General features: G+C 41.5%; 1 protein-coding gene across 14 annotated transcripts in view; it reads right to left on the reverse strand.

Annotated features, from left to right (window-relative positions):
* Positions 1 to 27,768, reverse strand: part of LOC133760110 (myomegalin-like) — a 228,226-nt gene that overhangs the window by 56,692 nt on the left and 143,766 nt on the right. For 7 of the 14 annotated variants that reach the window (XM_062192088.1, XM_062192078.1, XM_062192083.1 and 4 more), the window contains exons 1-15: positions 25,711 to 27,001; positions 18,025 to 18,156; positions 16,464 to 16,583; positions 16,154 to 16,246; positions 15,821 to 16,033; positions 14,120 to 14,278; positions 13,175 to 13,288; positions 12,852 to 12,989; positions 11,975 to 12,154; positions 10,837 to 11,031; positions 9,510 to 9,677; positions 8,860 to 8,941; positions 4,947 to 5,038; positions 1,400 to 1,516; positions 1,066 to 1,203 (exon numbers count right to left, since the gene is read on the reverse strand). In XM_062192088.1, coding sequence (XP_062048072.1) covers positions 1,066 to 1,203; positions 1,400 to 1,516; positions 4,947 to 5,038; positions 8,860 to 8,941; positions 9,510 to 9,677; positions 10,837 to 11,031; positions 11,975 to 12,154; positions 12,852 to 12,989; positions 13,175 to 13,288; positions 14,120 to 14,278; positions 15,821 to 16,033; positions 16,154 to 16,246; positions 16,464 to 16,583; positions 18,025 to 18,156; positions 25,711 to 26,835 — 3,066 coding nt within the window. In that variant the 5' untranslated portion in view covers positions 26,836 to 27,001. Of the gene's footprint in view, positions 1 to 1,065; positions 1,204 to 1,399; positions 1,517 to 4,946; positions 5,039 to 8,859; positions 8,942 to 9,509; positions 9,678 to 10,836; positions 11,032 to 11,974; positions 12,155 to 12,851; positions 12,990 to 13,174; positions 13,289 to 14,119; positions 14,279 to 15,820; positions 16,034 to 16,153; positions 16,247 to 16,463; positions 16,584 to 18,024; positions 18,157 to 25,710; positions 27,002 to 27,768 lie in introns of those variants that run through there. The other 7 variants (XM_062192091.1, XM_062192089.1, XM_062192084.1 and 4 more) reach the window with 3 other exon arrangements.

Consider the following 27,768-nt stretch of genomic DNA (forward strand, 5'->3'; position numbering starts at 1 on the left):
TCAAGAAATATTCATTGAGCAACTTCTAGGTAATAAACTCTGCTTTGGGTTTTAAGGGAAATCTATCTAGTGGGGGTAAAAAACACATTCACCAGTCATAGACATGTGTCACTGCAAGCTGTATGAAGTGCCATAAAGACAATGCACTATGGCAATTTATAACCAGCAGAGATCTGTTTAAGATTAGAGCCGAAAGCTAAACTGCAGCAAGATGAGTAATCAAGGAGAGAGATGATGATGAAGTCGGGGGGACAAGGGACCTCAAACAGTCCACGGGAAATTCACATCATCCTTCCATTCAAGCTGCCCATGAACTGTTGAAGCCTCCTCATGAAAGCAAGTTAAGTCTTTTTGAAAGGTTTGCCTTAAAGAAAGGTTAGACACAGGGTGGTAACTACAAAAGAATTAGAGATAGAGTTTTTTCTCTTTATTATGGACATGTAGATGAAAAGGATTTAGCTGAGAGGGGAAACAATGAATGAGGCATACCTGACAGTATGTGACCAGTAAGAACTGCTGCTCCTTTTAGAACTACAAATGTCAGAAAGGGGCATCCATCTATGCAGACTTTAAAGTAGAAACTTTGGGGCCAGCATTGTAGCGTAGTGGGTAAACCCACTGCCTACAGCACTGGTATCCCATATGGGCGCTGGTTCAAGTCCCAGCTGCTCCACTTCTGATCCCGCTCCCTGCTAATGCACTGGGAAAGCAGCGGAGGATGGCCCAAGTACTTGGGCCCTTGAACCAAATGGGAGACCAGGAAGAATCTCCTGGCTCCTGGCTTCTGATCTGCCCAGCTTCATCTGTTGTAGCCATCTGGGGAGTGAACCAGCTAATGGAAGCTCCTCTCTCTGTCTCTTCCTCTCTCTCTCTCTACAACTCTGCCTTTCAAATGAATGAATAAACATTTTAAATAAATAAATGAAGTAGGAAACTTCAGAAGGTAGACACAACAGGAAATATCATTCACTGACTCCTTTGTAAGTAGCTGAATTTGACAGTTTTTCCCATTGTTCATCCTGCAATAAAAATAATAATAATAAGGTTTATATTCTAATAATTTACCTCTTGTCTTCGGTTTCCTGAAATTTCTTGACCCTGGGATTCTACAGAAGAAACTTTTTCCCGAAGAAGTAAGACTTCTTGGGTGAGGCGTTCCATAGCTGGTATGTCTTCAGGATCAACCAATTGCATTTGCAGGTCCTAGAAGTTTAAAAAAAAAAAAAAAAAAGTTTGACAAGGAGCAACAAATGCCCTTGAAACAGTCTGCGGTACTTTCAAGTGTGACATGGATAAGCACTGGCCAAGGGACTCAACACATCCAAATATTATGTGAAGACATCCTAAGTTATTCTGAACGACAAACTTCTCCAGTGGTCTTTAAAAAACTCTGAAAGACCTTTATGAGATCTTCTTTTATCTGTATGTTCCTGGTTAGGGACTCCAGGTCAGCAGCCTGCACCTGCAGCTCTTCCTCTTGCACAGCCATCATGGACTGTAGAGCAGAAAGTTCCATCTGTGGAGAGATGAAATCCTGAAGTCAGTGGCAGAGGAAACAATATCTATCACATTTATACTTTAATACTCGGGCTTTTCCATCTCATATCACTATCAGCCGGCAATGCACAAAAAACGAGAACATGAATAGTGCTCTACTGGATGCAATAGATAACCATGCAAGGCTACACCAAAGAATGTTGTATGCAGAGCTGTAAACGTTGTTTTTAATGATGTCCTCCACTTTAGTTAGCACAATAAGACACCAAATTTGCTAGGCTATTCCATCTTTCCTGTAGACATTGCACATCCATAAAATCTTTGCAGTAATCGTAAATAAATATTTTAAGGTAATTTTTAAAAATTAAGTAAGATGGGGTCAGCGTTGTGGCACAGTGGGTGAAGCTGGTGGCAGTGCCAGCACCCCATACTGGCGTCAGTTTGTGTCCCAGCTGCTCCACTTCTGATCTAACTCCTTGCTGATGACCTGGGAAAAGCAGCAGAAGATTGGCCACATGACTAGGCCCCTGTGACCCACATGGATGAGCCAGATGAAGCTCCAGGCTCCTGGTTTCAGCCTGGCCCAGCACAGGCTATTGCAGCTATCTGGGAAATGAACCAGCAGATGGAAGATCTCTCTCTCTCTTTCTCTCTTTCTCTCTATCTGTTTCTCTCTCTCTCTCTCTCTCTCTTCTGGAACTCTGACTTTAAAAATAAATACATAAGTCTTTTTTAAGAATTAGGTAAGACAAGGGAAGACAGATGGTACATAAACTAGTTTAAGGTGTAACCAAGCTTCCTAAAGGAAGCAGCACCTCTTTCCTTAAATACAAAAAAATGTAAAAATAAAAATTTTACTCATGTGTCTTCTAATTCCATTGGCATGGTGGGCTCATGAGAATTTGTTGATTCTGAATGACTGATATGTTAGGAGGAAATGCTTCTCCAAACATCTCCTTCACGTTGACGGAACTCAATTAGTGTAACTCTGATCTTCTCCATCCCTTTACTCACTCAGCCCTAGACAGGCAGAGGGACTTATCTTAAGGGGCAGAGAGTGAAAGACTTAGCCCCACCCTTCCTGGGAGACAGCAGCCTGCAGGAAGCCTAGTTTTCATCACTGCTTCTCCAATGGTGGGTCTTCCCCACCACATAGGATTCCACCAAAGTCCATTGTCACCCTTGACAAGGTAGGCAAGTCTGCCTGACTCTGGGGGTTGACTAGCATGCCCACTTGGCTCTTGCATTAAGTTCTCTCCATAAGCTTTATCAGCAATAAAGATGACAAAGCATCAGGCTATATGCCACACCTTTGTTGTATTTCTCCATTTGTTCAGATCCTGGGTGCTATTTATCCGGCCCTCTACAGAGACCTGCATCACTATGTATCAGCTATCTGCTCCACTGAAGAAAAACGAAAGCAAGACGTTTACTGCAGCATGATAAAGGCATGCAGACTGACACAGGTGTAAATCCTGACATAAGCTCCTTGACAAGGAATCTTAGCTGAGATTCGGTTTCCTCAAATGTAAAATGAGAATAATAGCTACTGTCCCAGCCTACATGAGAATTAAGATAAAGATACATGTAAAATGCCTGTCACCTAGCAGAAAATCTATGAACAATAAATACTACTGCTACTGCTGCTGTAACTACTATCTCAAGACAATATGAGCAATATTTAAAATTTTGGGAAAACCTACATGACTGTTGGCAAATGCTTTATATTAGAGGAAATGTGGTTATAAATATTTATGGTCTTGGACTTAGAGGCAGGTAGTTGATTAAGGATACATAAAGATGAGCAGTAGACAAATATCACTCACTCAAAATACCCATTAAAAGGCATTATAATTTTATGATACTGGAAACAGCACAGAACCAAAAAGTAACATTACTCTAGATTTCATATATATGAGAAAAACAGAAACAGCACATGGAAACTAAAATATCTGGCATGAATAATCAGATAAGGACTAAGAAACAAAGAGTGAGGGGAACTAGGGGATTTTTAAAACTGGTATTTTTAAACTGACACACACTCTCACATCCTCAAAATTTACTGAGTCATACAGCATGAATTTGTGAAGATGGTAATGAAATCAAGGAGTATAATAAGAAAGTTCCATCAGAAATATAGGCACAGGTTTAATACTGTAAGCCTAACTATGGCAGAAAGGTAGAATACAACTGAGGAACTCTACAGAATAGCTAGTTAAACTTAGTTTAGAAAGCCAGGACACTGACGGGCCTTCTATAAGAGATGACAGAGTAACATGTACGTTTTCAGTTTTACTCTGTAAATCTGCTTGTGGTCCTATCTTCTCCATTATGGAGGAACATACAACTGTCTGTACAGGGAAGGCAAAGGGAAAACGATTCTGTAAAACTATGGGGCTTCTCCTGAGAACATTGTTGAGGGCTCTTACTGCTAGAAAGAGTAAGGCATAAGGTAACAAAAATGATCTGCACAGGAAATAAATGCTTAGTAAGTATTTGGAGTCATAAAAGACCTGAGTTTAAACCTTAGCTTTAGCATTTACTAGCTATATGACTATTTCTCAAATAATTCATGTTAAAAACAAAAGTTAATCTTTTAATTTCTTCATCTATAAAATAGGACCAATACTATTTATTTCATATACAATTGTGAGCATTAGTGCTAATTTAAGAACCCAGCACAGTGCAATGCAATAAGGAGGATTCAATAACATCTATTGATCATACTCAAATTTCACTTGTTTCAGGGGTTTCAAACTAATTTAATAGGCCTAATGTCATATTAATTGATAATTACAACTGGCAATTACATAGCACTTCCTTTTTTCATGGGTATTTTATTCCAGGAAGCAACAGATACAGAAAACTGTATTGTTTCAATATTTAAACAGCTTTAGTAGTCCTCATTACAAAACCTAGAGCATTGGGGTCCAGTGCTGTGGTGTAGTATATAAAGCCACCACCTGTAGTGCTGGCATCCCATATGGTGCCGGTTCAAGTCTCAGATGCTCCACTTCCAATCCAGCATCTCTGCAATGGCCCAAGTGCTTGGGCCCCTGCATCTGTAAGGGAGACCTGGAGGAAGCACCAGGCTCTTGGCTTCAGGTTAGTCCAGCTCTGGTTGTAGTGGCCATTTAGGGAATGAACCAGTAGATGGAAGATCCCTCTCTCTCTCTCTCTCTCTCCCTCTCCCTCTCTTTCTCCTCTCCCTCTCCCTCTCCGCCTCTCCTCTTTGTAACTCTGCCTTTCAAATAAATACTTTAAAAAAAAAAAAAGCATCCTGTTGAGATTATGTATATGCAATGCTATTTAAATTTTTCTCCAAAAAAAAAAGGTTCATCTTGCATCTAGAATTAGACATTATACTTGGAGAACTGTACTCTTTCAAATATAAACTATTTTGAAACGAAAATGGGAATTTAGAAACCAGGAATGACTACAAAACTCACCTGACTTTCTCTTTCTTTTTTAGCCATGAGTTCAAGTTCCTCTTTGGCATTACTCAATTCTTTTTCCAGCCCTGCAACAGTATCCAAATCTCCTAAAATGAAAATAATTAGTTTTAATTACTATTAGCAATGTAATCTCTGATGCCTCAATTTTGAGGAATTCATTCTGAGATACATTCCAACAATAAAAAAAAATGTACAAGCTGTTCTCTGCAACATTATTTATATAACAACAAATACTATAATCAGCCTACATGCTATAAAGACTGAAAAAAAGACTACTATAAATCCACAAAATGGAATACTATACATAGCTGTGAGAAACAAAGACCTTATACATGGAGTAATTTCAAGGTTACATTAAGTAAAATAAGCAAACTAAGCAAGGTGCAAAAGAATACATCTAATATAATGTGTTTTACATTAGGAAAAGGGAAAAATAAGAACTTACAATGCATTTCATACACACAAACATATACATACACACACACACACACAATTCACCTGCATATTTCAGCAAAAACATACATAGGAAGAGCAACCCAGAAATAAAACTGGTTACCGGCCGGCGCCGCGCGCGGCTCACTAGGCTAATCCTCCGCCTTGCGGCACCAGCACACCGGGTTCTAGTCCCGGTCGGGGCACCGATCCTGTCCCGGTTGCCCCTCTTCCAGGCCAGCTCTCTGCTGTGGCCAGGGAGTGCAGTGGAGGATGGCCCAAGTCCTTGGGCCCTGCACCCCATGGGAGACCAGGAGAAGCACCTGGCTCCTGCCATCGGATCAGCGCGGTGCGCCGGCTGCAGCGCGCCTACCGCGGCGGCCATTGGAGGGTGAACCAACGGCAAAGGAAGACCTTTCTCTCTGTCTCTCTCTCACTATCCACTCTGCCTGTCCAAAAAAATTAAAAAAATAAAAAAACTGGTTACCTTCAGAGGATGATCAAAGACAGAAAAAAGGGATAGGGAAATAGATGACATGTTTGTGCATATCTTTGATTATTTGAGTTTTGATTCAAGTTAATGTTTAATTTTTAATGTGTGAATTACTTTGAAAATAATGAGGGAAAAATATCATAAACCAAATACTGGCATAAATAAATGAATCTATATAGCAAATATATAATATAATCACCCAGAAGATAATAAAAAAATTAATCCAAATAATTTTTCAATTCAGTGCTCTGACTATACATCCTCAGTGAGAAATACCTTAAGGATAAAAATAAGTACAAAGAAATCTTAAACATTACTCAACAGATTCATTATTGATAGTGTTATTCATATAGCAATTCTGAAACTATTTCCGCATTTTGTAGCACTGTGCAAATATTTTCATATACATTGGTGCTATTCAATAACCATGGCTCTCGGTGTTGAGAGATGGGAGATACAAACACAAAATGAATCCAGGAACTTCATTGTTAAAGTGAATTGGGGGAATCAGTATCAAATCATCACCATAAATATATACATGCACGTGGATATATAAGATAATATACACACACATTTTGCGTTTTTAAATTCATCGCTAGCGCTGTTCACTTAAGAGGGCCTAGAAGCAAATGACAACATATAGCAAAGAACACATTTTTTGCCTAGATCTTAATTTCTAAACACCATTGCATACTAAAATGAATACTAGGGAAATGGTTGATTCCAGGGCTAACCCAGTAAAAGGTGATCACAGAATACCTACTGTGCTCAAAAACTGAGGGGGAAACAGCAAAAGGACAGAGGAACAGCATGAAGGGATACCAGCTGGCCAAAGCTCAGATAATTTAGGCATCAAATGGAATAATGATAAAAATGGATAATACAATGATTTTTTTAATGCATACTGACACGAAAAAACCAATGGAGTATGGAGCTAGGAGAATGACAGTTTTTCTTTGTAGAAGAGTACTCACTAATAAATTAAGATGAAACTTTACAAACAGAAAATCACTTTTCAAACTACCAATGTAAGAGTTAGTTCAGGCAACATTCAAAGAAACCACTGAGGAAATGACTGCTTGAAAAATATTTCTTAGTATCATCTCCAGACTAAATTTCAAAAATATTTCAAGTATCATCTCCAGAAATCAGCCAATAGATCACTTATTAATTACAGAAGAGAAAGTGATACAGTGGAGATATCTGGCAGATACAACCCAACCCAGTGACTAAACTTGGTGTCACTAAGGATGAAACAATTTTTTGATCATGCACTGATGTGATACACTGAGAAAGATGTCACTCACATTGTATTCTTGACAAATATATTTAACTAGAATATAATCACCAGCAAACAAAGGCAAACTGAGGAACCCTAGCTAGCCTAAGTTCTTCAAAAATGCCACTAACACAAAAAACTGTTACAGATTAAAGGAGACTGAAGAGATATAACAACTGGGCACAATGCATGAGCCCTGGGATAGGGCAAAACAGCTACCGACAATATTTACTGGGGCAACAGAATTCTGAATATGGACTACATATTAGATACTATGGCTACATTCAGTTTAAGTTTCCTGAGTATTATAATGATATAGTAGGTATGTAGGAAAATGCCCTTGCTCCTAAGAAATATTTACTGAAGTACTTAGGGGTGAAGTGTCATGATGCCTGTAAGAAATTTTCTCATATGTGTGTACATAGGAAGAAATGCAAATACAGCAAAATGTTAACAATTAGTGAATCTTAATAAAAATTTAGGGGCTGGTGTTGTGGCACAGAGTTAAGCCACCACCTGTCTAACACTAGCATCCCATATGAGTGCCAGTTCAAATCCCTGCTGCTTCACTTCTGATACATCTCCTTGCTAACACACCTGGAAAAGCAGCAGAAGGCCTGTCACCCGCAGGAGAGACCTGGACACAGTTCCAAGCACCTGGCTTTGGCTTGGCCCAATCCCAGCCATTGCAGCCATTTGCAGAGTGATGCAACAGATGGTCTCTCTCTCTCTCTTTCCCTCTGTCTCTCCCTTTCTCTCTGCAACTCTGCCTTTCAAGTAAATAAATAAATATTTTTTAAAATTATATGAGAATTCACTATACTCTTTTTTGCCATTTTCTATAGGTTTAAAATTTTCAAAAAATAAAAAATTGTGGAAACATATGCTTGTTAAGAAGGTAAAGAGAAAGTGAATTAGACAAAAAAGAAAGTGAATTAGACAAATCTAGCATTCTTTACTTTTTGACTAGCATAGAATTTTCCTACTGAAGAATGACTACGTCTCTAATGACCTACACCAGAACAAAGACACCCAGTTCCTTCATTTCTGATATCAATTTAAATATCATAAGTTAATTTTCCAAGTATACAACCTTTCTTACCACAGCATTATAATCACCATCTCATTTAATCATCACAAGGTTGTACTTGGGGCACTCTCTGGATAACATGTTCCTTAAAGCTACCCTAAACTTCCATCTTTCGCTCTGTGACAAAAGTTTCAATCCAAGGTATCCATTTCAGTTTTGTACCCACTAAGCATAGAATTTGGTTCTTTAGAGAGCTGGAGCTGAGGCTGGCAAGTAATGTGTACTATCTACCCCTCCCAATATTTTTAATGTAGATGATGTCAAGTTACAGTGAGTAGCCCTAGCCCTGAAAGATACACAGTTCCAAAGTACTGATGTACAGATTTGGAAGCACTACCTCCAGAATTTTTGAATCCCTGCAAAGCTATCTGAAAAGGAAAACTGGGATGCATTTTCCCTGGGCCAAACTGTGAACCCAGAGACACACCCTCCGTTTAGGACAGAATAAGGGTACCTCTCTCTAGAACAGATGTGCCTTCAGCCTTTCAGGGAAATCTAAACATTTTTTTCCATTCAGGTAAAAGAAAAAAGGGAGTGCTGGCCAAACCATTAGTACTAAGATACAGAAGGAAAAAAGAGAAGGTCCTTTCATGAAACAAAATTTTATACTTACCTAATGTGGACTTGGGTATGCTGGCATCCTCTTTGGCAGTCAATGAAGTACTACCATCTCTGGAGAGTATTTGCAATGAACCCTAAAAATTGGGAGAGTCAGGAGATTTAGGAAGAGGCAGGAACTACGATCACAATGACAGATCTTAAAATTTCTCACCCAATTATTACATTGGTATTACAATTATCAAACTGGGGTGGGTGTTTGGCCTCGCAGTTAAGATGCCAGATATGATGTCCATGTTCCACAATGGAATGCCTGGTTTTGATGCCTGCCTCCAACTCCTGACTCTTTCTTCCTGCTAACACAAACCCCTAGAGGTAGCAGCGATGGCTCGAGTAATTGAATTCCTGACCCTCATGTGGGAGACCTGGATTGAGTCCTTGGCTCTAGGCTTTGGCCAGCCAGAGGTCACTGTGGGCCTTTGGAGGGTGATGGGAACTCTGTCTCTCAAATTATATATACATAAATTATATAAAATATAAAGAGAAGGTCCTTTTATGAAATGAAATTTTATACCTAACTGATGTGGACCTGGGTCCAAATTTTATATATAAGTATATATAAAGAATTATCAAACTTTACACCTCAAATATAAAAAAAAGGAAAGGGAATCGGCACGATAACCTATAGACGTCTATAATTCTTACTTGATCAGTCTGCTCTCCAAGAGCAGGGCCAATTGAGGTGACTTCAGCCTGTTGGTGAGAGACGAGGGCTTGGGACATCATGAAGTCTTTCCCTCCTAGGTACTGGCGCAGGGCCTGTAATTCTGAATTCCTTTCCATTAGTGCTTGCACCATCTTCTCTGCAGCAGCCTAATAAGAGAAAATCCCAAATAGCATTAAAAAGATACTTCAGTAAAACAAAATTTGTATTCTAGAGTTATTTCTTAAAAGCCAACTGCTTATTAAAAAGCCACTAGGGCCCTAAGCAATAGTCTCCCTGTAGTTGTTCCTTCAGCCTGAACCCCTCTATACCCAAACATTTATGTGGTTTGCTCCTTCCAGGACTTTGTTAGATGTTACCTTATCAGGCTTGTCTTCTTTGTATATACTATCTAACATAGCAATTTCATTGGTCAAAGGACATAAACTTTCAATTATAAAATGAGTAAACTCTATTGACTATAGTTAAAACTGCTGGATGATTTACTGAAAATGTGCGAAAGGAGTAGATCTTACATGTCCTCATCCCCCACCCACCAACCCACACAATCACATGCACAATATTAACTATGGGTCGTGACAAATGTGGTAATTAATTCAATTTTAGCAATCATTTCACAAGAGATACATATATCAAAGCATCATGCTGTATACCTTGAATATATACAATTTTTATTTGTCAATTACAACTCAGTAAAACTAGGGGTGGGGGTAGCAGCAATGTCTACTCTACATCCAATTCCCTTTGCTGTGTTTAATTTTTTTCCAAGTACATATCATTATCTGCTACATCTCAAATCTTTCCTTCTTTTTGTCTCTATCTCTTTCTTTCTCCTCCCCAGTTGGAATGTAAGTTTCTTAAGGTCGATTTACTTGGTACTGAATCCCAAGCACTAGAGCAGTGTCTGGCACATAGCAGGTACTCAACAGAGTAGTGACTAAATGAATCAATTACATAAATAGTTCAATCATACCACATGATCAGAGGAATCAGACCTCAAAATCACCACAGCCTGTTTCTTTCATTTCAAATCTCACAGTTTTCTAAGACAGCACACTATATGTGCATATGATAAAGTTACTGGATGTATGTACCATGTAGACACCCTTCCAAATATAGAGTGCTAAACAAATGTTTCACACTTTGTTGCTTAGTGTAAAGCTGTAGTCTGGTTAATAAAATGAAGGAAAGAAACTGACAGAATTGACTGTGCAATGATAGATAGACGTTCTAAGTTTCAAGGGCATCCGATTTACAGACCACATATGCACAAAGTGACACTTTTCTGATACGTGCAATAGCCCTTACTTGGCTTTCCTGCTCCCTGGTGCTCATGGACTGAAGCAGGCTCTGAATCTCCATTTCATGTTCTACCACTTGTTTGTTCCGATCACTTAGGAGGTCCTGTAGCATCCTTTCCTTTCGCTGTAGACGCTGGCACAGCTCCTCAGCTATTTCACTCTGCCCTGGTCCAAGTTTGCAGAGCAATGTTGCACTGAGATCCTAATACAGAAGCGACAACATAAGTATCCAGAAGAAGCTCTACTACATATCTCTACCACATAGTAAGGGGTTTATATAAACCTATTGCTGAATAAAGAGCTGTGAGATTCTTGTTTTATTCATTTTTATTTCCCAAAATCTATCACAGTCCTATGACACAGAAGGCTGTAAATATATGTTCAGTGAGTGAATGCTAAACAACACAGTAAAATCCCTATCACGGCAACTTACTATTGTTTTCTGAAATAAGTCCTTTTCCTATTTGCTCAGAGTACAAAACGATCAACACTAATTAATAATGTACACTCAGTTCATTTATTTCACTTATTTTCTCCCCAGGATCACTTTGTAGAGGAAGCACAAAATAAACTGAAAAGGAATAATGAGCACTATATTTATGAGCATCATTATGCAGTTCCCATTTCTACCCTGCGAGCTAACACATGATGATTAAAACTGTGGCACCAAACCGCCTGGGCTGAATACTGGCTCTGCCACTTAATGAGCTGTGTTACCTTGAACAAGTTACTTAACTTCAGAAGCCAATTTTCTTGTCTATAAAATGGGGACAAGGGCATGTCCCTCACAGTCTTATGAGGAGCAGTACACCAATGGCCATTAAGTTCTTAAAGCAGTGCCTGATCCAGTATCAGTATACTCTAATTAGTAAAGGTTAGCAATAATATTGTAGGTGTATTTTTCAGTTCTCATTAATTCTCACATTAATTCATATCTCATTAGTTCTCTTTCTTTGAAAAGATAATTGTCATTTTTGGTTTATAGATGTGAACAAAACACTCCCAGTGAAAGTCAATGGCTTGCCCAGGCACAGAATGAAATTAAAGATGGAAGTTGCTGGCCTCCCAGATCTCAAGAGTCCTAATTCAAGGCTGAGACTATGTCACCCCTAAACCAACTGCCTTTAGGTTAACTGAAGCCTTGCCTCCACTTCTTTGTTCCTGTCATGTAAAGATGTCTGTAACTGCTGAATAATGCTCTCTTGTTCTTTCTGCCAATGGCTGAATTTCGCTTCCATTTCTTCTTTCAGCCACTGGAGGTTCTGACAGGTAGCAGTTAACTGTTCCACTTCCAGGCCTTTGGCCCTCAGGAGACTCTCCATACTCTACAGTAACAGAAAGAGCAACAGTCAGTCAAAGGGGCAGCCCGCACTCCTCAAGATAAATAAGCAATCAGATCCATGTTCAAGTATCTCCCAAATTATCACCTAGCAGCTCTGTTGCAAGAGGAGAAAACTTAGATATCATCTAACAGTGCCATGCTCATTAATTTTTTGTTTTTAGAAACTCTTATTTGTAGAGAGACAAATACTACTCATACACAAATACAGTTTTCTGGAAGAACTACATGATGCTACAAAGAAAATAGGGGACCAGTGACAGAGAGTTAAATACTTAAGCTCTACAATGAGTCTGCAAGAAAAGTCCACAGTAAACATTAATAAACAAAGGCCCCAATTATGGCAATCTATGGACATATAATTAATATTAATGAGTAAAACACAATGTAATAGTCATACCTTGTCAATGCTTGTATATATGTGCATGTGTGTGTATGTGTGTGTAGACAAGATTAGGAATAAATCAGAACCATATAAATATAAGTCAATATTTACTGCCCCACCCCACAAAGTTCATAACAAAAAAGAAAGCTGATGTGCCAAAACTTCTTACTTTCTAATCTACAACAATGGAACTAATGACTGCTACTTTGGGTTGTTTGTGTATTCTTCCTGATAAGCAAATGGTGGAAGAGGCTGATGCTCCAGGCTTACGGAGTTCAAGGGGGAGATTTGCTCTTACCTGCATGGTAGCTTCGTTAGCGGAGAGGACGCCACGCAGCCGCTCTAGGTCATGATCTCGCTCCCTCACAGCAAGGTGCAGCTGACGCAGCTCTTTCTCTTTTTCCTCTAGAGCACAGAACTTTTCATCGATAGCCCGCTGTAAGGAGAGGAAGGCTTCTAATGCTCTATAACTCACTGTGCTGACCGCCTTTACTCAGTAAGATTTAAAATACAAATGGTAGGAAACCAATGCCCAAAACAAGCAAATTAAGTTGTCGCAAACATCTGTGGTACCTTTGTGACAGAACGATCTAAAGCAGTGAGCAAAATGATGACACGCACCTCTAGAGCAACAGCTCTATCTTGTATTCGTTGCCGAAGCTTCTCAAGCAACAGCTCATTTGTTTCAAGGGTTTTGTCTGAGTTCTCTCGGTACTGTAACAGCTCCTGAAATTCCTAAAGAAACCAAAAAAATATTTTCCTTGATTCGTTTACCCAACATCAACTGAATTCCTACTTTACTAAGTAATTTGTTAGTTATTCAGAGTTTTTAAAAAATGTGATCACTCTCCTCAAATGGAACATGTGTAGCTGAAATATCAGACACATACAGTGTTAATATTCTACACTATACAGCATACATATAGAATTGTAAACTTTTTACAACATACACGCTGGGGAACACAGGCTGTACTGCCCAGCTCTGCCTGAAGGGGTCAGTAAAGACTGCACCAAGGAGATAACATGCACTGAGGATTTCCCAAGTGAAGAGGTGGTGGGAGTGTATCTGTCAGAGAAAAAAATTATGCACAATATATGCATATCTGAAAAAGTTGTGCACTCAAGGAAATGTAAAGGACTCAGTGTGACCGAAACCTAGAGTAGATGGCAGAACTGATAACTTCTCTCAGCGCCCTGTTGTCCCCTAAAACTTTCAATCCATCACCTAAACTACTCTGGAAGTTTCCGTACAGGGGTCTTCGCTGACTGAGAGCAATGGCAAAAGCTGGCACTGCACCTGACTCACAGTGGTCCATACCAGCCACCTGCTGAACACTTACTGCTTCAGTCTTTTCAAGCCTATGTGTACTGTTCCTCAGACTTACTGGGCAGCACCTTGATTCACAAAACTGTATTTTCTGTTTATTTCAAACCCTCCTGATTCCTCCCATTCTGTATTCTACATGTAGCAGGTACTCAATGCAAGTGGATTAATATCTTGAGATTATAGAAAGGAATTTCAGAGCTCAATGAGCCCCAGTTTAGGTTGAAATCATGGACACTCACCTGCAGCAGCTGATCTTTGTGACTCAGACTATGGTTTAGGTGCTGGATGTTTTGCTCCTGACTTCGAATCTCACTGTATTTTTCCATCTCCAGGGTACGAAGTTGTTGGCTTTTATTCTGCAATTCCCCCTGAAGCTGCTGTAAGGCTTTCCGCAGTTCCTGAATTAAACATATTCCCTTTTCAAAGCCGTCTAAAATTTTCACATGGTCATTAGCTATAAAGGTCTGAAAGCTTTCAAGGTACATAGAATGAAATATAAAGTAGCAGAAAATGCTATGCTTAAAGCTGCTATAGGAATATTATACAGTACATGAATAAGATTTGGAATATTGTGAAAACCGTGGATAGAGTATGGTTCAATACTTATTTTTCAGTTTATTTAAAGAAGACAGATGTATACAGCCACTAAGCAGGAATCTGTTTCATTATGAGCCTGGAACCTTTACAATAAACTCAAGGACAGGACAGAATACATCTATGACCTCATGAAGACTATCACTCACCTTTCTTAGTCTGCAATATACAATATCTTTCCAATAATAAAATCAGTATTCTTTTAAACATCTGCTCCTTTAAATGGTCCCCAAATAATTATCAATTCAACAAAGTTTAAGAAAATGTGTGCTCTAGGTAAATTTTAAAAGTTAAGAATTATTCCATCCCCTCCACCAGCAATCCCAACCCTGCCAAGATATCTGAAGTTTTAATATTTTTAATGGAAATTCAGTGCTGTTAACCTCCAAACTACCAAACCACAGAGATTCTTCAAAAACTACACTTTTAAATCTGAATGTTAAAGAGCTCACAAAAAGTTGCACTACAAAAAAAGTTCTTTAGGGGTGGGCATTGTGTCATAATGGGTTAAGCTGCCGTCTGCAGTGCCAGCGTCCCATATGGGCACCGCTTCAAGTCCAGCTGCTCCACTTCTAATCCAGCTCTCTGTTCATGAGCCAGGGAAAGTAGTGGAAATGACCCAAGTGCTTGGGCCCCTGCACTCACCCAGGAGACCTGGAAGAAGCTCCTGGCTCCCGGCTTCTGCCTGGGCCAGCTCCAGGCATTGTGGCCATTTGGAAAGTGGAAAGCAGATGGAAAATCTCTCTCTTTCTCTCTTTCTCTCTCTCTCTCTCTCTCTCTCTCTCTTCCTTCCTCTCTTTGTAACTCTGTCTTTCAAATACATAAAATAAATCTTTAAAAAAAAAGATATTTGAAATCTTAAAAAAAAAAAAAAGCCAGCAGAGGCTCTACGCTAGCAAGGGAAAGGAACCACTAGAATTGTGCATGCGTCCCTTTGGCCTAGGTTCTTTCTCACCTTTCCTTTAGCTGACTTCTACCCAACCTTCAGGATTAACCTCGGCTATTCTCTCTTTCATGAAGCATCCCCTGACTCCTTTCCTTAGCCTCCTAGAGACCCCTACAGGACCACACAGACACCCTCCTTCAGCATTTACCACACTGAGATTCTGTTTATACGACTGTCTCTCACATTAATGATGACTTTATGGGAAGGAGCCTGTGATATTCACCCCTACATTTCCAGAACACAGCCTAATGCCTGGCATAGGGTCTCAGGGACAACCAATGCTGAACTGAATTACTTAAATTAAGTAATCGACTCAAGGGTTCAGCACCAGCTGTCCTGCTAAAAAGTTATTATCAGGGCAAAGTCAGCGTTCAGGGCTACAAAATGGCTAATGATTTACCTGGTTATGTTTCCAAGAAGCCTCTTTCTGCCGCTCTCTCTCTTGTGCCGCAGCCTCTACGAACTGTACACACCGCTTGGCGTCGGCCAGCTGGCGTTCTTTCTGTCGCACCGCTCTCTGGAGCTTCTGTATTTCAAGCTGGCTGCAGAACAGGGCACTCTGAAGATCAAGCAGAGCCACCTGTTGCTGAGCCGGAGCAGCACCCTCTGAGCTCTGAAAGGAGAGGAGAAATCATAGTCACAGGGAGGAGACAATAAAGACAAAGTCAAGGCCGAAACCAAGAACAGCACATCCCAACCGCAGTCTCTCCTGTCCCATGTGACCCTCACATACTTGAAGCTGTCCGAGTTGGCTTTGGTGCAGCATTTCTCGAAGCTTGGCCATTGTGTCATTTTGACCTTCAATCACCTGGTACAGTTCCTCAGTCTGAAAATGAGAGGAGTATTCAACATGGTAGAAAAATGAGTATAAACTCCATTATCTTGCCTGCTACAGAACTACTCCAAAATACCAATTTAGATTGGGCTAGAATTTCTAAAATTGGTTAGTTTGACAACATCCATTTCTACAAAATATGAAATATCTGTCTATTTGAATGGGACAAATCAGTTCCTCAAGGGTCCTTGATTGCTAAGTACTTTACCTCATGTTCCCTGCTTTTCAGAGTCTCCTTGAGGCTTTGAATGGTACCATCTTGCTTTTGTGATGACTCCTGAGCAGACTTTAGTTCACAGCTCATTTCATTCAGTTTCTCCTGAAGAATCTGAATTCAGCAAAGAAAATTAGCTTTTTAGGTCAATGATTTATTTTAACCACGAATGCAATCATAAAGTCTTCCTCAAACCAAAGGTTTAAATAATTCCTTGGGAGAAATCATCTTGTTTAGTTTTTTCCATATACAGTACTGATAAGGTCCTAAGTCAATGAGCAAAAGTTGCAGGGAAAATGAAATACGTGCTTTAAGACACAGTTGCGGCCGGCGCCGCGGCTCAATAGGCTAATCCTCCGCCTTGCGGCGCCGGCACACCAGGTTCTAATCCCGGTCGGGGCACGGGATTCTGTCCCGGTTGCCCCTCTTCCAGGCCAGCTCTCTGCTGTGGCCTGGGAGCGCAGTGGAGGATGGCCCAAGTGCTTGGGTCCTGCACCCCATGGGAGACCAGGAGAAGCACCTGGCTCCTGCCATCGGATCAGCATGGTGCGCCGGCCGCAGCGCGCTGGCCGCGGCGGCCATTGGAGGGTGAACCAATGGCAAAGGAAGACCTTTCTCTCTGTCTCTCTCTCTCACTGCCCACTCTGCCTGTCCAAAAAAAAAAAAAAAAAGACACAGTTGCCTCAGTTCTCACACGCTGTTGTCACTCTGATGTCTGCCATTTCGGGCACTTGTCCACAAGAGTTACTGTGGGACCCTTAAACATGGACCAAGGAGCATCTGCTGTCCAGCACAGAACAGGAAGCTACAATGGCACACCAGGCCAGAAGTTCGGCATCCCATACTGTAGCAATTTTCTTCTCAGAACACATTTTTAAATCCATGGGCCATAAAAGGGTAAGAAGTTAAGCTAAACCAAAAAGCACAAACTTCCTGTCCAGGTACCTTTTACAGTTAAAGACTTCACACAAGTTATAATCATACACCTAAAAGGCACACCAGAAATTGTGGTCTGTATAGAGCAAGTAAAATCTAGATAAGAAAGAAAGGGAGGGGCTGGCACTGTGGTATAGCAGGTAAAAGCCGCCGCCTGTAGTGCCAGCATCCCATATGGGCACCAGTTTGAGTCCTAGCTGCTCCACTTGCAATCCAGCTCTCTGCTATGGCCCAGGAAAGCAGTAGAAGATGGCCCAAGTCCTTGGGCCCCTGCCCTCGTGTGGGAGACCTGGAAGAAGCTCCTGGCTCCTGGCTTCGGATTGGCACAGGTCTGGCCGTTGCAGTCAATTGAGGAGTGAACCAGAAGATGGAAGACTTCTCTCTCTCTCTGCCCCTCCTTTCTCTGTGTAACTCTGTCTTTCAAGTAAATAAATAAAGGAAGGATGGAAGGAAGGGATGGAGGGACGGAAGCCTATACCTTTAAGTGAAATAATCCCTAGAGCACTAGGAGTCCACAAAATTCATCTCCCAAGTCCTACCCAGGTTAACAGGCTCAAGCTAGAGCCAGCACAATCTCAGAAAACCCATGTGATCTCCAAGGGCATAGTATTCATCATACCTTGTTGGTGGCCTCTGTTTGTTGGATTTTTTCTTGGAGTTCTGCCAAGTGGGAATCAGGTACAGACTGTTGAGTTGTAGTGGTCTCATTTGAATTCACCTTTTGTTGTTTGAGTAACTCTTCAGACATGGGCTAAGAAGGAGTAGTGAGACAAGTTGAATTAAATGAAGCCAACAATAAATGCTATCTTCATATTCAAATGTGTGAGGCATCTTTTGCCAGAGACCTGGAAGATTGGAGCTGTTGTGTGAAATAGCTACATGGTTTCCTGAAGACAGTCCTGTTCCTTATTAGAGCAACAACTCTGGTGCCAGCCTTGTGGTTATGCAATGCTGGCATCCCATATAAGCACTGGTTGTTCACAGCTCCCTGCTAATGTGCCTCGGAAAGCAGCAGAAGATGGTCCAAGTACTTGAGCCCCTGTCTCCCATGTGGGACACCTGATGGAGTTCAAGGCTCCCAGCTTCAGCCTGGCCCAGTCCCAGCTGTTGCAGCCATTTGGGGAGTAAACTAGCAGATGGAAAATCTGTCTTTCTCTCCCAGGATCTCTCTCTCTATATATATATATATATAAACCTCTGCCTTTCAAATAAATACATCTTTGGGAAAAAAATAGTGTTTAAAAAAAAAAAAAAGAGCACCAATTCCACTCCATCCTTACTATGCCCTGTCCCTACCCTTCCCTCCCTGCCCTTCCCTACCCACCCACACAAATGTACATATTCACTCAGCAAATACTTCAGTGTTTAAAGAGAAGGGAGGGAGTTACAAAAGAAAATGCTTACAATAGTCAAATATTTGCTTTATCCATTTTGCATCAGGGAATTGGAAAGACTAAGCAAACACATCATTCCTAAGAGAGGAAGTATAATATTCCAATTAACCTTTCTTAAAATGCCTGTTCACATTACTGGAAAAAATGGCAGATTTTGAATATGGACTCTATATTAGATAATAGTATTTTACCATACTAATATCCTCAGTTTGGTGATTTCATTGCAGTTGTGTAAGAGATATCCTTGTCCTTAGGAAATACATGTTTAAGTATTTAGGGTAAAGGCTATTATAGCCACAACTAATTCCCAAATGGTTCCAAGATTTTAAAAAATAATAGCAACATGCCTAAACAGAAAGAGCGGGATAAAGCAACTGGGGCAAAATATTAGCTACTGGTAAACCTAGTAAGGGAGGTTCTTTGTATTTCTCTTGCAACCTCCCTGTATACCTGAATCACTCCAAAATAAAAAGGAAAAAGACTTAAATATAAAACATATGCCTATTTAAAGATAGATTTACAGCACATGTCTGGATAAATAATCCACAGTGGTCAGGGAAGGTGGGGCTTTTTATAAGAATATCAATTCACTAAGACAATCAGACTAAGATAAACTTACTGAACGTAATAATCATCATAAGCCAAGGATATTAAAATAAAATTTAAGGAACTCACTGTGGCATTAAATTTCACCTCCTCTCGCCATACCTTCTTCCACTCCAGTCAGCAATCCAATTAGGAAAGGGGGTGGGGGTGGAGGGGCCAGCTGCTATTCATTTTTTCTTTTACACTTTCACCCTTTATCACCTTCCAGACAGGGGAATCACTAGATATCTTAAAACTCTTCCTGCAAGCAACTGACTGGAAATACAGAGTTTAGAAGAAAAATATTTCCTATTCCTCCAGCACTGCTTATGAAACTTCTAGCATCAATAACTGCTGTAACATTGCAGCACCATGTGAGGAATTCAGTGTTGACTAACACATGGCCCTGGCTCCAAACCGTCTCAGTCTACTGAGGAAGTAGTAATATCATGAAAATAGAGAGGAAAAACACTCATTTCAACAGAAGTATGGGAAAGGCTTCTTGGGGGATACAAAATTTAATGTGGAGAGGATCTTTACAGGAGCTATGGTGGATGAGGAAAGCCATTCTAAGAGAAAAGAGAGAGGAAAATGTAGGGCTAGTGCACACAAAACACTGACTTCCAAACAATACCATCACCTGGAAATGAAGCACTATATTGCAGCAACCAAGTCCCTGTTCCCTTGAAACTTGTATTTTCAGGGGTTGGAATGGGGAGCTATATAATAAAGAAATATACAAAATAGCAAACAGGGACAAACCCCTCTAGTAAAATAGGAAAGCAGGACAGAGAGTTGGCAGCCAGGTGATTAAATTAGTCAGGGAAGGTCTCTGTGAGGCAGCATTTAAATGGAGATCTGAATGAAAAGAAGCCAGTCCTGCAAAGATCAGCAGAGGTGAGTCTGGGAAAGAGGATGCCCCATGTGGCTAGGTGGTGCTTTCCAACAGAAACATAATGTGAGCCACGTATGGAACTTTAAACTTTCTAATCATTTCACTGGAGGAAGTAAAAAAAAGGAACTTAAAAAATAAATTTAATACTTTAACCCAATATATACAAAATATCATAAGCATGGAATCAATATAAACATTGTTTATTTTACATGATTTTTTCAGATGAAGACTTTAAAATTCGAGGCACGTTTGACATGGCATATCTCGATTCAGACTAGCTGTATTTCCAGTGTTCCATGGCCACCTAAGGATAGTGGCTAGCTTATGGACAGCACAGGACCAGAGCACAATGGGCAAAGAGGAGTGCAGTACCATGAGGTGTAAAGGTAGACAGCACCCAGGTCACATGTGGCTTTGGACAGCAGAGTTAATGAACTCGAATTTATTCTAATTGAATTGAGAATGGCAATGGTGTACGTAACAGAAGAGTAATCATAATCAGATGTTCAAAAGATCATTCTTCTTGGGTTAGCGATGAATAGATCGCTGGGGAGCACCAGTAGAAACGCAGAGAAGGGCACGGAGGCTGCTGTAGTCACACAAGTGAGGGGTAACAGGGCTTGGATTACAGTGCAGGGGAGAGAAATGGAAAGACCTGAACACATTGTAGAAACACAGCTACGGCTGGAGGACTGGATGGTGGACAAACAGAAAAAGAGAAACAAGAAGGACTCTTAGAAAAAAAAAAATGTCAAGATCTTTGTTGTTGGGGCTGGCGCTGTGGCAAAGTGAATAAAGCCACTGCCTGCAGTGCTGACATCCCATATGGGCACCAGTTCAAGTCTCGGCCGCTCCACTTCCAACCCAGCTCTCTGCTATGGCCTGGGAAAGCAATGGGAGATGACCCAAGTACTTGGGCCCCTGCACCTACATGGGAGACCTGGAAGAAGCTCCTGGCTCCTGGCTTCGAATTGGCCCAGCTCCTGCCACTATGGAGGCAGGAGTGAACCAGCAGATGGAAGACCTTTCTCTGTCTCTCCCTCTCTGTCTCTGTCTGTGACTCTGCCTTTCAAATAAATAAATCTTAAAAAATAAAAGTCTTTGTTGTTGTGGGTTACAACAAGGAGCCTTCCCCTGAAGCAGCATGAATTATGTCAAAACATGGGGGAGGTTATAATCCCATAGATATTTATAACAATTAAAAAATTATCATGTATATAATGATAAAATATTCTCCATAAAATTTGGCTTTTTACTTCCTCAGGGTAAAACAACTTTCCAATAACATCTACTCTAAGACATTTTTGGAATGTAAACTGTAACAGAGTTAAAGAAAATAGCTTCAAGATTAAAATGGTAGGGAAGGTGGTCATATGTATTCACTTTAAAACAAAAGATCTTAGAACTTTGAAAGAAATTTTATCAACTAACCATCTGATCTGATCCCATTTTACATACAAGAAAATGGAAACTTACAGATGGCAACTAAGTTGTCCAAGGTTACTTAGGAAATCGGGAAAAGGGTCCAATTAAACTGAATGCACAGTAATGTATCTTTTATTTCTATCAACCCATTGCCTCTCTTAATGCCAAAACTATTATAGGGATCCAAAGCTTTTGTTTCATGAACAAGAACAATAAAAAAAAAAAAAAAAAAAAACATAAACACAAGTAAGGCTGTCTCCTAATTCTCAGTCTAAGGTTCTAACCCTTCAGTGGCTCTTATAAATAAGAAAAAAGAAAGAAAAATATATGTGCACATATAAAACAAATTTTAAAGCCAAAGAATGTCACAGAAAAGTATATGATGAATCTAGATCTTATCTGAACCCATCTTGCCATGAATAATCCTAAGAAACCCCTAATTCTATTAATCTAATCTATTAACTTAAAAGCTGAAAGATACTTGCTTCTTGTTTATTTGTAATAATTTGCAATTTAAGTTCTCAGAAAAATATCCTTTCAGATAACAGGCTGCCAAAGAGCACTTAGCAAGTTCCCCTGGGTCAACAACTCACAACCAATCCTTGTGAAGTGCCAAGGACAGAAACCAATCACTCCTACGAAGATTTTAGAGGGCCAAAAATCAGTAACACTTGATTTGGCGGAATCAGTCTTACTCCCTAGACTAACAGCTCCTTAATAATACAGTTTTAAATGAAGTCACTTTTGGCTCCAAGTTTACACAAATGCTTTCCAGCATCAGATAGGAGCATGGCTTCTGGGGCCACTGTTGCTTACTGTAAAACCTTGGGCTAAAATGTAGTTATTTAGAACTTCTGCATAAACAGTATTTTTCGTGGCACCTTCTAGTCCTCACAACAGTGAGTCACAGGCCCCAACTGCTATCATTTTTTTATCTTATTATTAATATTAAGAGACAGACAAGAACTACCAACTAGCATAAAATTAGAACTAATCTTTGGTCAGCATCTAATGTCAACACCTTCCAAAGGGCTTGATCTACTTAGCACAGCTAAGCTATGAGTGGGATAAATTTACCATTGCGACAAACAATGCTCTTAGCATCGCAAGGATTGAAGCAAGGGTCTACTCTTTGAATTTAGAGGGAAGGAAAAAGAGCACACAGGCCAAGACTCTCTAAATTGCTATTTACTAAAAGACCATACATCTCCTTATTATAGCTTTTCTGGACCAAAGCCAAACAGTAAAGAAGGAAACTATCAATGATAATAAGGCTTCAAACCTTTTTGTAGGTATCTGAACAATGTTGGGTGTTCTGACACAACCCTATGGAGGGCAAATAAATCATTTTGTATAATATCAGAAAATGAGAAAGTAGGAGAACTTCATGGTTGCTATTTTTAATATATAAAGGAAAGGAAGGAAGGAAGGAGAGAGAGAAAAAAATAAAGAAAAAGAAGAGGCAATCAGGAAGAATTCTGATGTTGATATTTAACAGTGCGTACAATGGGGTAAGTGGAGGATTAAACAAAGGACTCAAAAGGATCTAACAGAACCATCTCACTCTCTAGCATAATAGGTTTTCTTCCTATATAAGTAGAATTTAACTAAAGATTTTTCCTTTCATGTTTTCTTCTCTCTACAAACTAAAAAGAGAGCTGAAAGGAATTGACTTATTTCTATCCTTTCAATATTTGTGCAGAGAAACAGACAAAAACCAGTCTGCCTTTGTCCCACTTAGCTCTGGTTTTGCCTGAAAGCACAGCAGCCCTTAGGAGCTTCAGTCAACCAGACTTGAAGAACAGACCAGGTATCCAAAATAAAATGCACACCTTATTTACAAAAACACTGAACCCAATTTATCTATTTTCTACCTCACATACTAATTATTACAGGAAACGGCACAGGACTGAAACACCACATTTCTTGGAGTTGAATACTGTGTTCTCCCTCCTCCTCCTGTTTTATTATTCCAGAGAGGACAGAAGCCAGGTGAGAGCAGAAAGAGCACACGCTACGTCAGAGCTCTACTGTCCAACCTTCGTGAAGGACAGGGCCCAACGTCAGGACACAGTGCCCACACGGGGCCACCCTGTGCTCACTTGGATGACAATTTCCTTGACAGAAACCTCTCAAGAATCCTCCTGGAATCCCTGAGGTATACAGAGAGCTCCTGGCTTAAAAGCCAATGTACTGGAAACACTGTACATTACCATATAGAATTTAAAGCTCTTGGCCGAAAACAGTCAGCAATTTTTGACTCTGCAAGGACTAAGATACTGAAACCATAAACTTTCCATATCTCTACATTGAGAGATAACATGAGATGATCTTTAAAAGTTTTACCAATTCCAAAATTCCAGGTACTCAAAAACAGTATTTTTAACTAAATATGGAAGAAAATGCCCATAATGTTCTATAATACTGGCTATATCTGTGAGGGGAAAACAACTTATTTCCCTACCTCCCTGCTCAGTCTACTTTTAGATCCTAATACAAGAACATCATATTTGATTTGTTAACATCTATGTCGGGTCACAGAAATACTGTAAGGCCCAAACTTAGCCATGAGGCTTCAATGTAAGCAAAATAAGTAAAAGAAAAGAACACAATATTAGATATACAATACTTAACACTGTCTACAAATGAAAACCCATTGTTTTTTACTTTCTCCTAATACTTTCATATTGATACACAAGGGCACTCCAAAAAGTTCACAGGAAAGTGGAATTAAAAATGAGTTTACTTCAGTACAAAAAAATGCTATGATACATAGAAAAATGAGTATTATGAACAAACTATGCAGAGATTTCAAAATTTTTTTGCACTCAAATTCATACTTTTAATGCTATTTTCCACAAACTTTTTGAAGTACCATCGTACACTGTTTCTGATAATTCTGTGTAAATTTAAAAACCTTTCTCTTATTTTCTGCTTTAATTCTTATTGTAACACAAACTTTATATACTACTTTTCAAAAATTTCATGTAAGAACAATTTCATTTGTTATGAAAATAGAATGATGTTGACATTCCAAATGCCTTCTTGATTCCTTACCTTTGTAATGCTATCAGCGAAAAATGTCTATCAAGTGGAACATGCCAGAATGCTTCCTGAAGTTAACTGATCCTAGCATTTACTATTGCTATAGAAACAAAGTAGCATCTGGCTGATCTCGGTTTACAGCTGAATTGAAAAGTCTGATGTGAAATCAACTGAATATAAGTAACTCAGATTAAAATCATCTGCCATTCTCTAGTGACTGACAAATGTTAGAGTATAATAGATGAAACAATAATCAAGTAATTGGCATTATTTCTTAATATCAACTATCTTCTAGTAGGGCTCAGTAGACAGTCTAGCTGTGCAGAGTTTCTGCTTTAACATTTTGAGTGATCATACCAGAATTTCAAAGGCTTTTTCATGAACAAGTATCATTAATTAAATATAATACTGCCCAAACATCATAATACTTTATTGACTAATCAATAAGTTTTCCCCTAATGCTTACCCTAAACTCTAATCATTTTCAGTCATGTGAGGGATGAAAGGTTTACTGCTCCAGGGAGAACTAACTCCCTTACAGAAAGCCAAAGGGAGAAATATCTATAACTTTAAAATCAAAACAGAAAAAGGTGGGGGGGGGGGAGGCGGAGAGAAGAAAGGAGGTAAGAGAGTTCTAATGCCAGAAGCCAGATTGAATGTCCTCCTTTTATAGGCTAAGTCAATGGGAAATCTTCATGTTCTTGTTTTATAGGGTATACAATTCTGATAATAAATGAAAAAGCCAACAGATAGTGTTACAAAAGGACTGGGAAAAGCAAATTATCTGAGTGTGATTCACATTTACTAAATGGGACATACACAAAAGGTGCAGCAAAAGTGGACTCCACCGTTCAGTTTTCCCAAGCGCACAATAGCATTAATCTCCATTCTAGACAGAGATCATGCGAAGCGTGAGGCCAGCTAGCTGCAATCAGAAAGGCACTGTGTAGCCATTTTATACCTGGACCCGTAAGGGCAAATACTCTTCACAGAGATCATCCCATAGCTCCTGCAGGTCTGAAATCTCCAAGGGATACCCCACAGGTGTCTTGTAAAAGGGTTTCAAAGACCGGTTAAGGAAACCGGAACTAACTCCATCTGTCATGATATGGCCAGGCTTGGCTCCAGGTGGGCTGGACCTGATTGGGACAGGAAGCTTGCTCCCTCGGGGACTCCGGATGGGCTTATAATCAAGCCCTTTAATCGTGCTCAGCGCTAGCTCCAGCTTGTGGCTACACACATGCTGTGCAGCCTGCTCGTCTGCACACCAGTCACACTTGGCAAGTTCCTTCGCACTCCTCTCCGCCTCCTCGTCCTTGTGTTGCGGAGGACTAGGTTGGACACTTGCATCCAAAGACTCCACAGAGGACCCCGGCGTCCCTTCCTCCATGCTTTCCCCATCCGGGGGCACCTTCGTGCCCGCCAAGTCCGGGGGCCCGACCTCTGACAACGCTGGTTCTTCAGTGCAGATGCTGGTAGACCAGCGGCTGGAAGGGCCACAGGAGATACTCCTGGCCACCTTTCGAGGCACTTTACAAATGGCCTCATAGTCAGAGTCGGCAACGCGCAAAGCTGCACAGCCACGGCATCTCCTGGGTCGGTTGCCAGGGCCTTCCGAGGCATGGCAGCTGTGCGGCTCGTGGATCTGATCCTCACTTTCCACCCAGCACTCAAAACCCGAATAGGCAAAGTCTTCCTGGAGCAGAGCGGAGTATCTCACATCGGGCAAGCCGGAAATGTCAACCGTGCCGTTCCCCGCCTTGATCTCGGCGCCGCAGTCGTCGTTATTCTTCCGATACATGCTGGCGATGCAGAACTTGAGGCGATCCTTCTCCAGCAACAGCTTCTGCAAGCGCTCGATGGAAAGGGCTTCGATCCGGGCAATAACGGTGTCGAACCTATAAATCCGATCAAGCATGAACGCACACTTGCTGCAAGCAAACTCGGCCTTGCCATCGCGGGACACATCCTTGCCCAGGACGTGCGACAGCAAAACCTGGAGGTTGAGCTTGGACGCCGTGTGGAAGATCCAGCGCCGCTGGTTTCCACACAGCTCCCGGGCACAGATCCTGCAAATCTCTTTCATCTTCGCTCCTAGCGGGTACCTAGCTTCCCGGCGACCAGGGCGGCTGGGGGGTGGCTCACCAGCCCTGGGCTGCGCTCCGCCTCCCGCCTCGGTGGGCTCCCGCCGGCATGGCACAGCCCTGAGGTGCGGGCTCCGTAGGGGCGCGCCTCCGCCACCCGCGCGCCGGCTCTGGGTACCAGCGTGCTCAGCCCCGCCCCTCGGGCAGGGGGCGGGCGCGGAAACGCCTCACGGGGATGCTGAGTGACAGCGGCGCAGGCCGCGCTCGGACCCCGCCGCGTCTCCCACAGCTGTCTCGCCCGCCAGCGGCCGCGTCCCCGGCGTCGTCCCCTTTCAGCGAGCCGGCCCGGTTCCCGGCACCCTAGCGGCCGCCCGCCGCTGACGCAAAGCCCGGGCGATGGAAGATCAGATTTCAAGATGGCGACGACGGCTCGGCGCCTGCGGCCTCCGGGAGGTTCCTCTGGGAGCTGTAGTCCGGGCGGGCGGCTCCCCGCTTTGCGCATGCGGGATGGCGAGCTCCCCCCCCCCCCCCCCCCCCCCGCAACACACACACACACTTTGCCCCAGACCCGGCGGCCGACGCTCGCGGTGGGAACGGACGGACGCCGTCCTGTGACAGGCCACTTTCATCTGTTACGTTCCTGCCCAAAAAGGCGCACCGATCTCCTCAAGGATCCCTCCTCTCCCGCCTCTGCAGGGTGTCCCGAGGTTCCTGCCAAATCCCCTCCCCCTCTGTCCCCGGGCAGTGCCACGTACCCTGGACGAAGCAGCCCGGCGGCGCCACTAGGTACCGCTGCGCGCCGCCCCATCTCCGCTCCAGACCCGGCCGCGGGCCGGCATCGGAAGGCCCCGGGGCGGCTGAGGCGGTGGGGGAAGGGTTGATGACCGCGGAGGGCTGGTGCGGCGGGTTTTGGAGGCTCGACCGTTGGGAGAGCC

Source organism: Lepus europaeus, chromosome 5, assembly GCF_033115175.1.
Source record: "Lepus europaeus isolate LE1 chromosome 5, mLepTim1.pri, whole genome shotgun sequence".
Taxonomy (NCBI): Eukaryota; Metazoa; Chordata; class Mammalia; order Lagomorpha; family Leporidae; genus Lepus; species Lepus europaeus.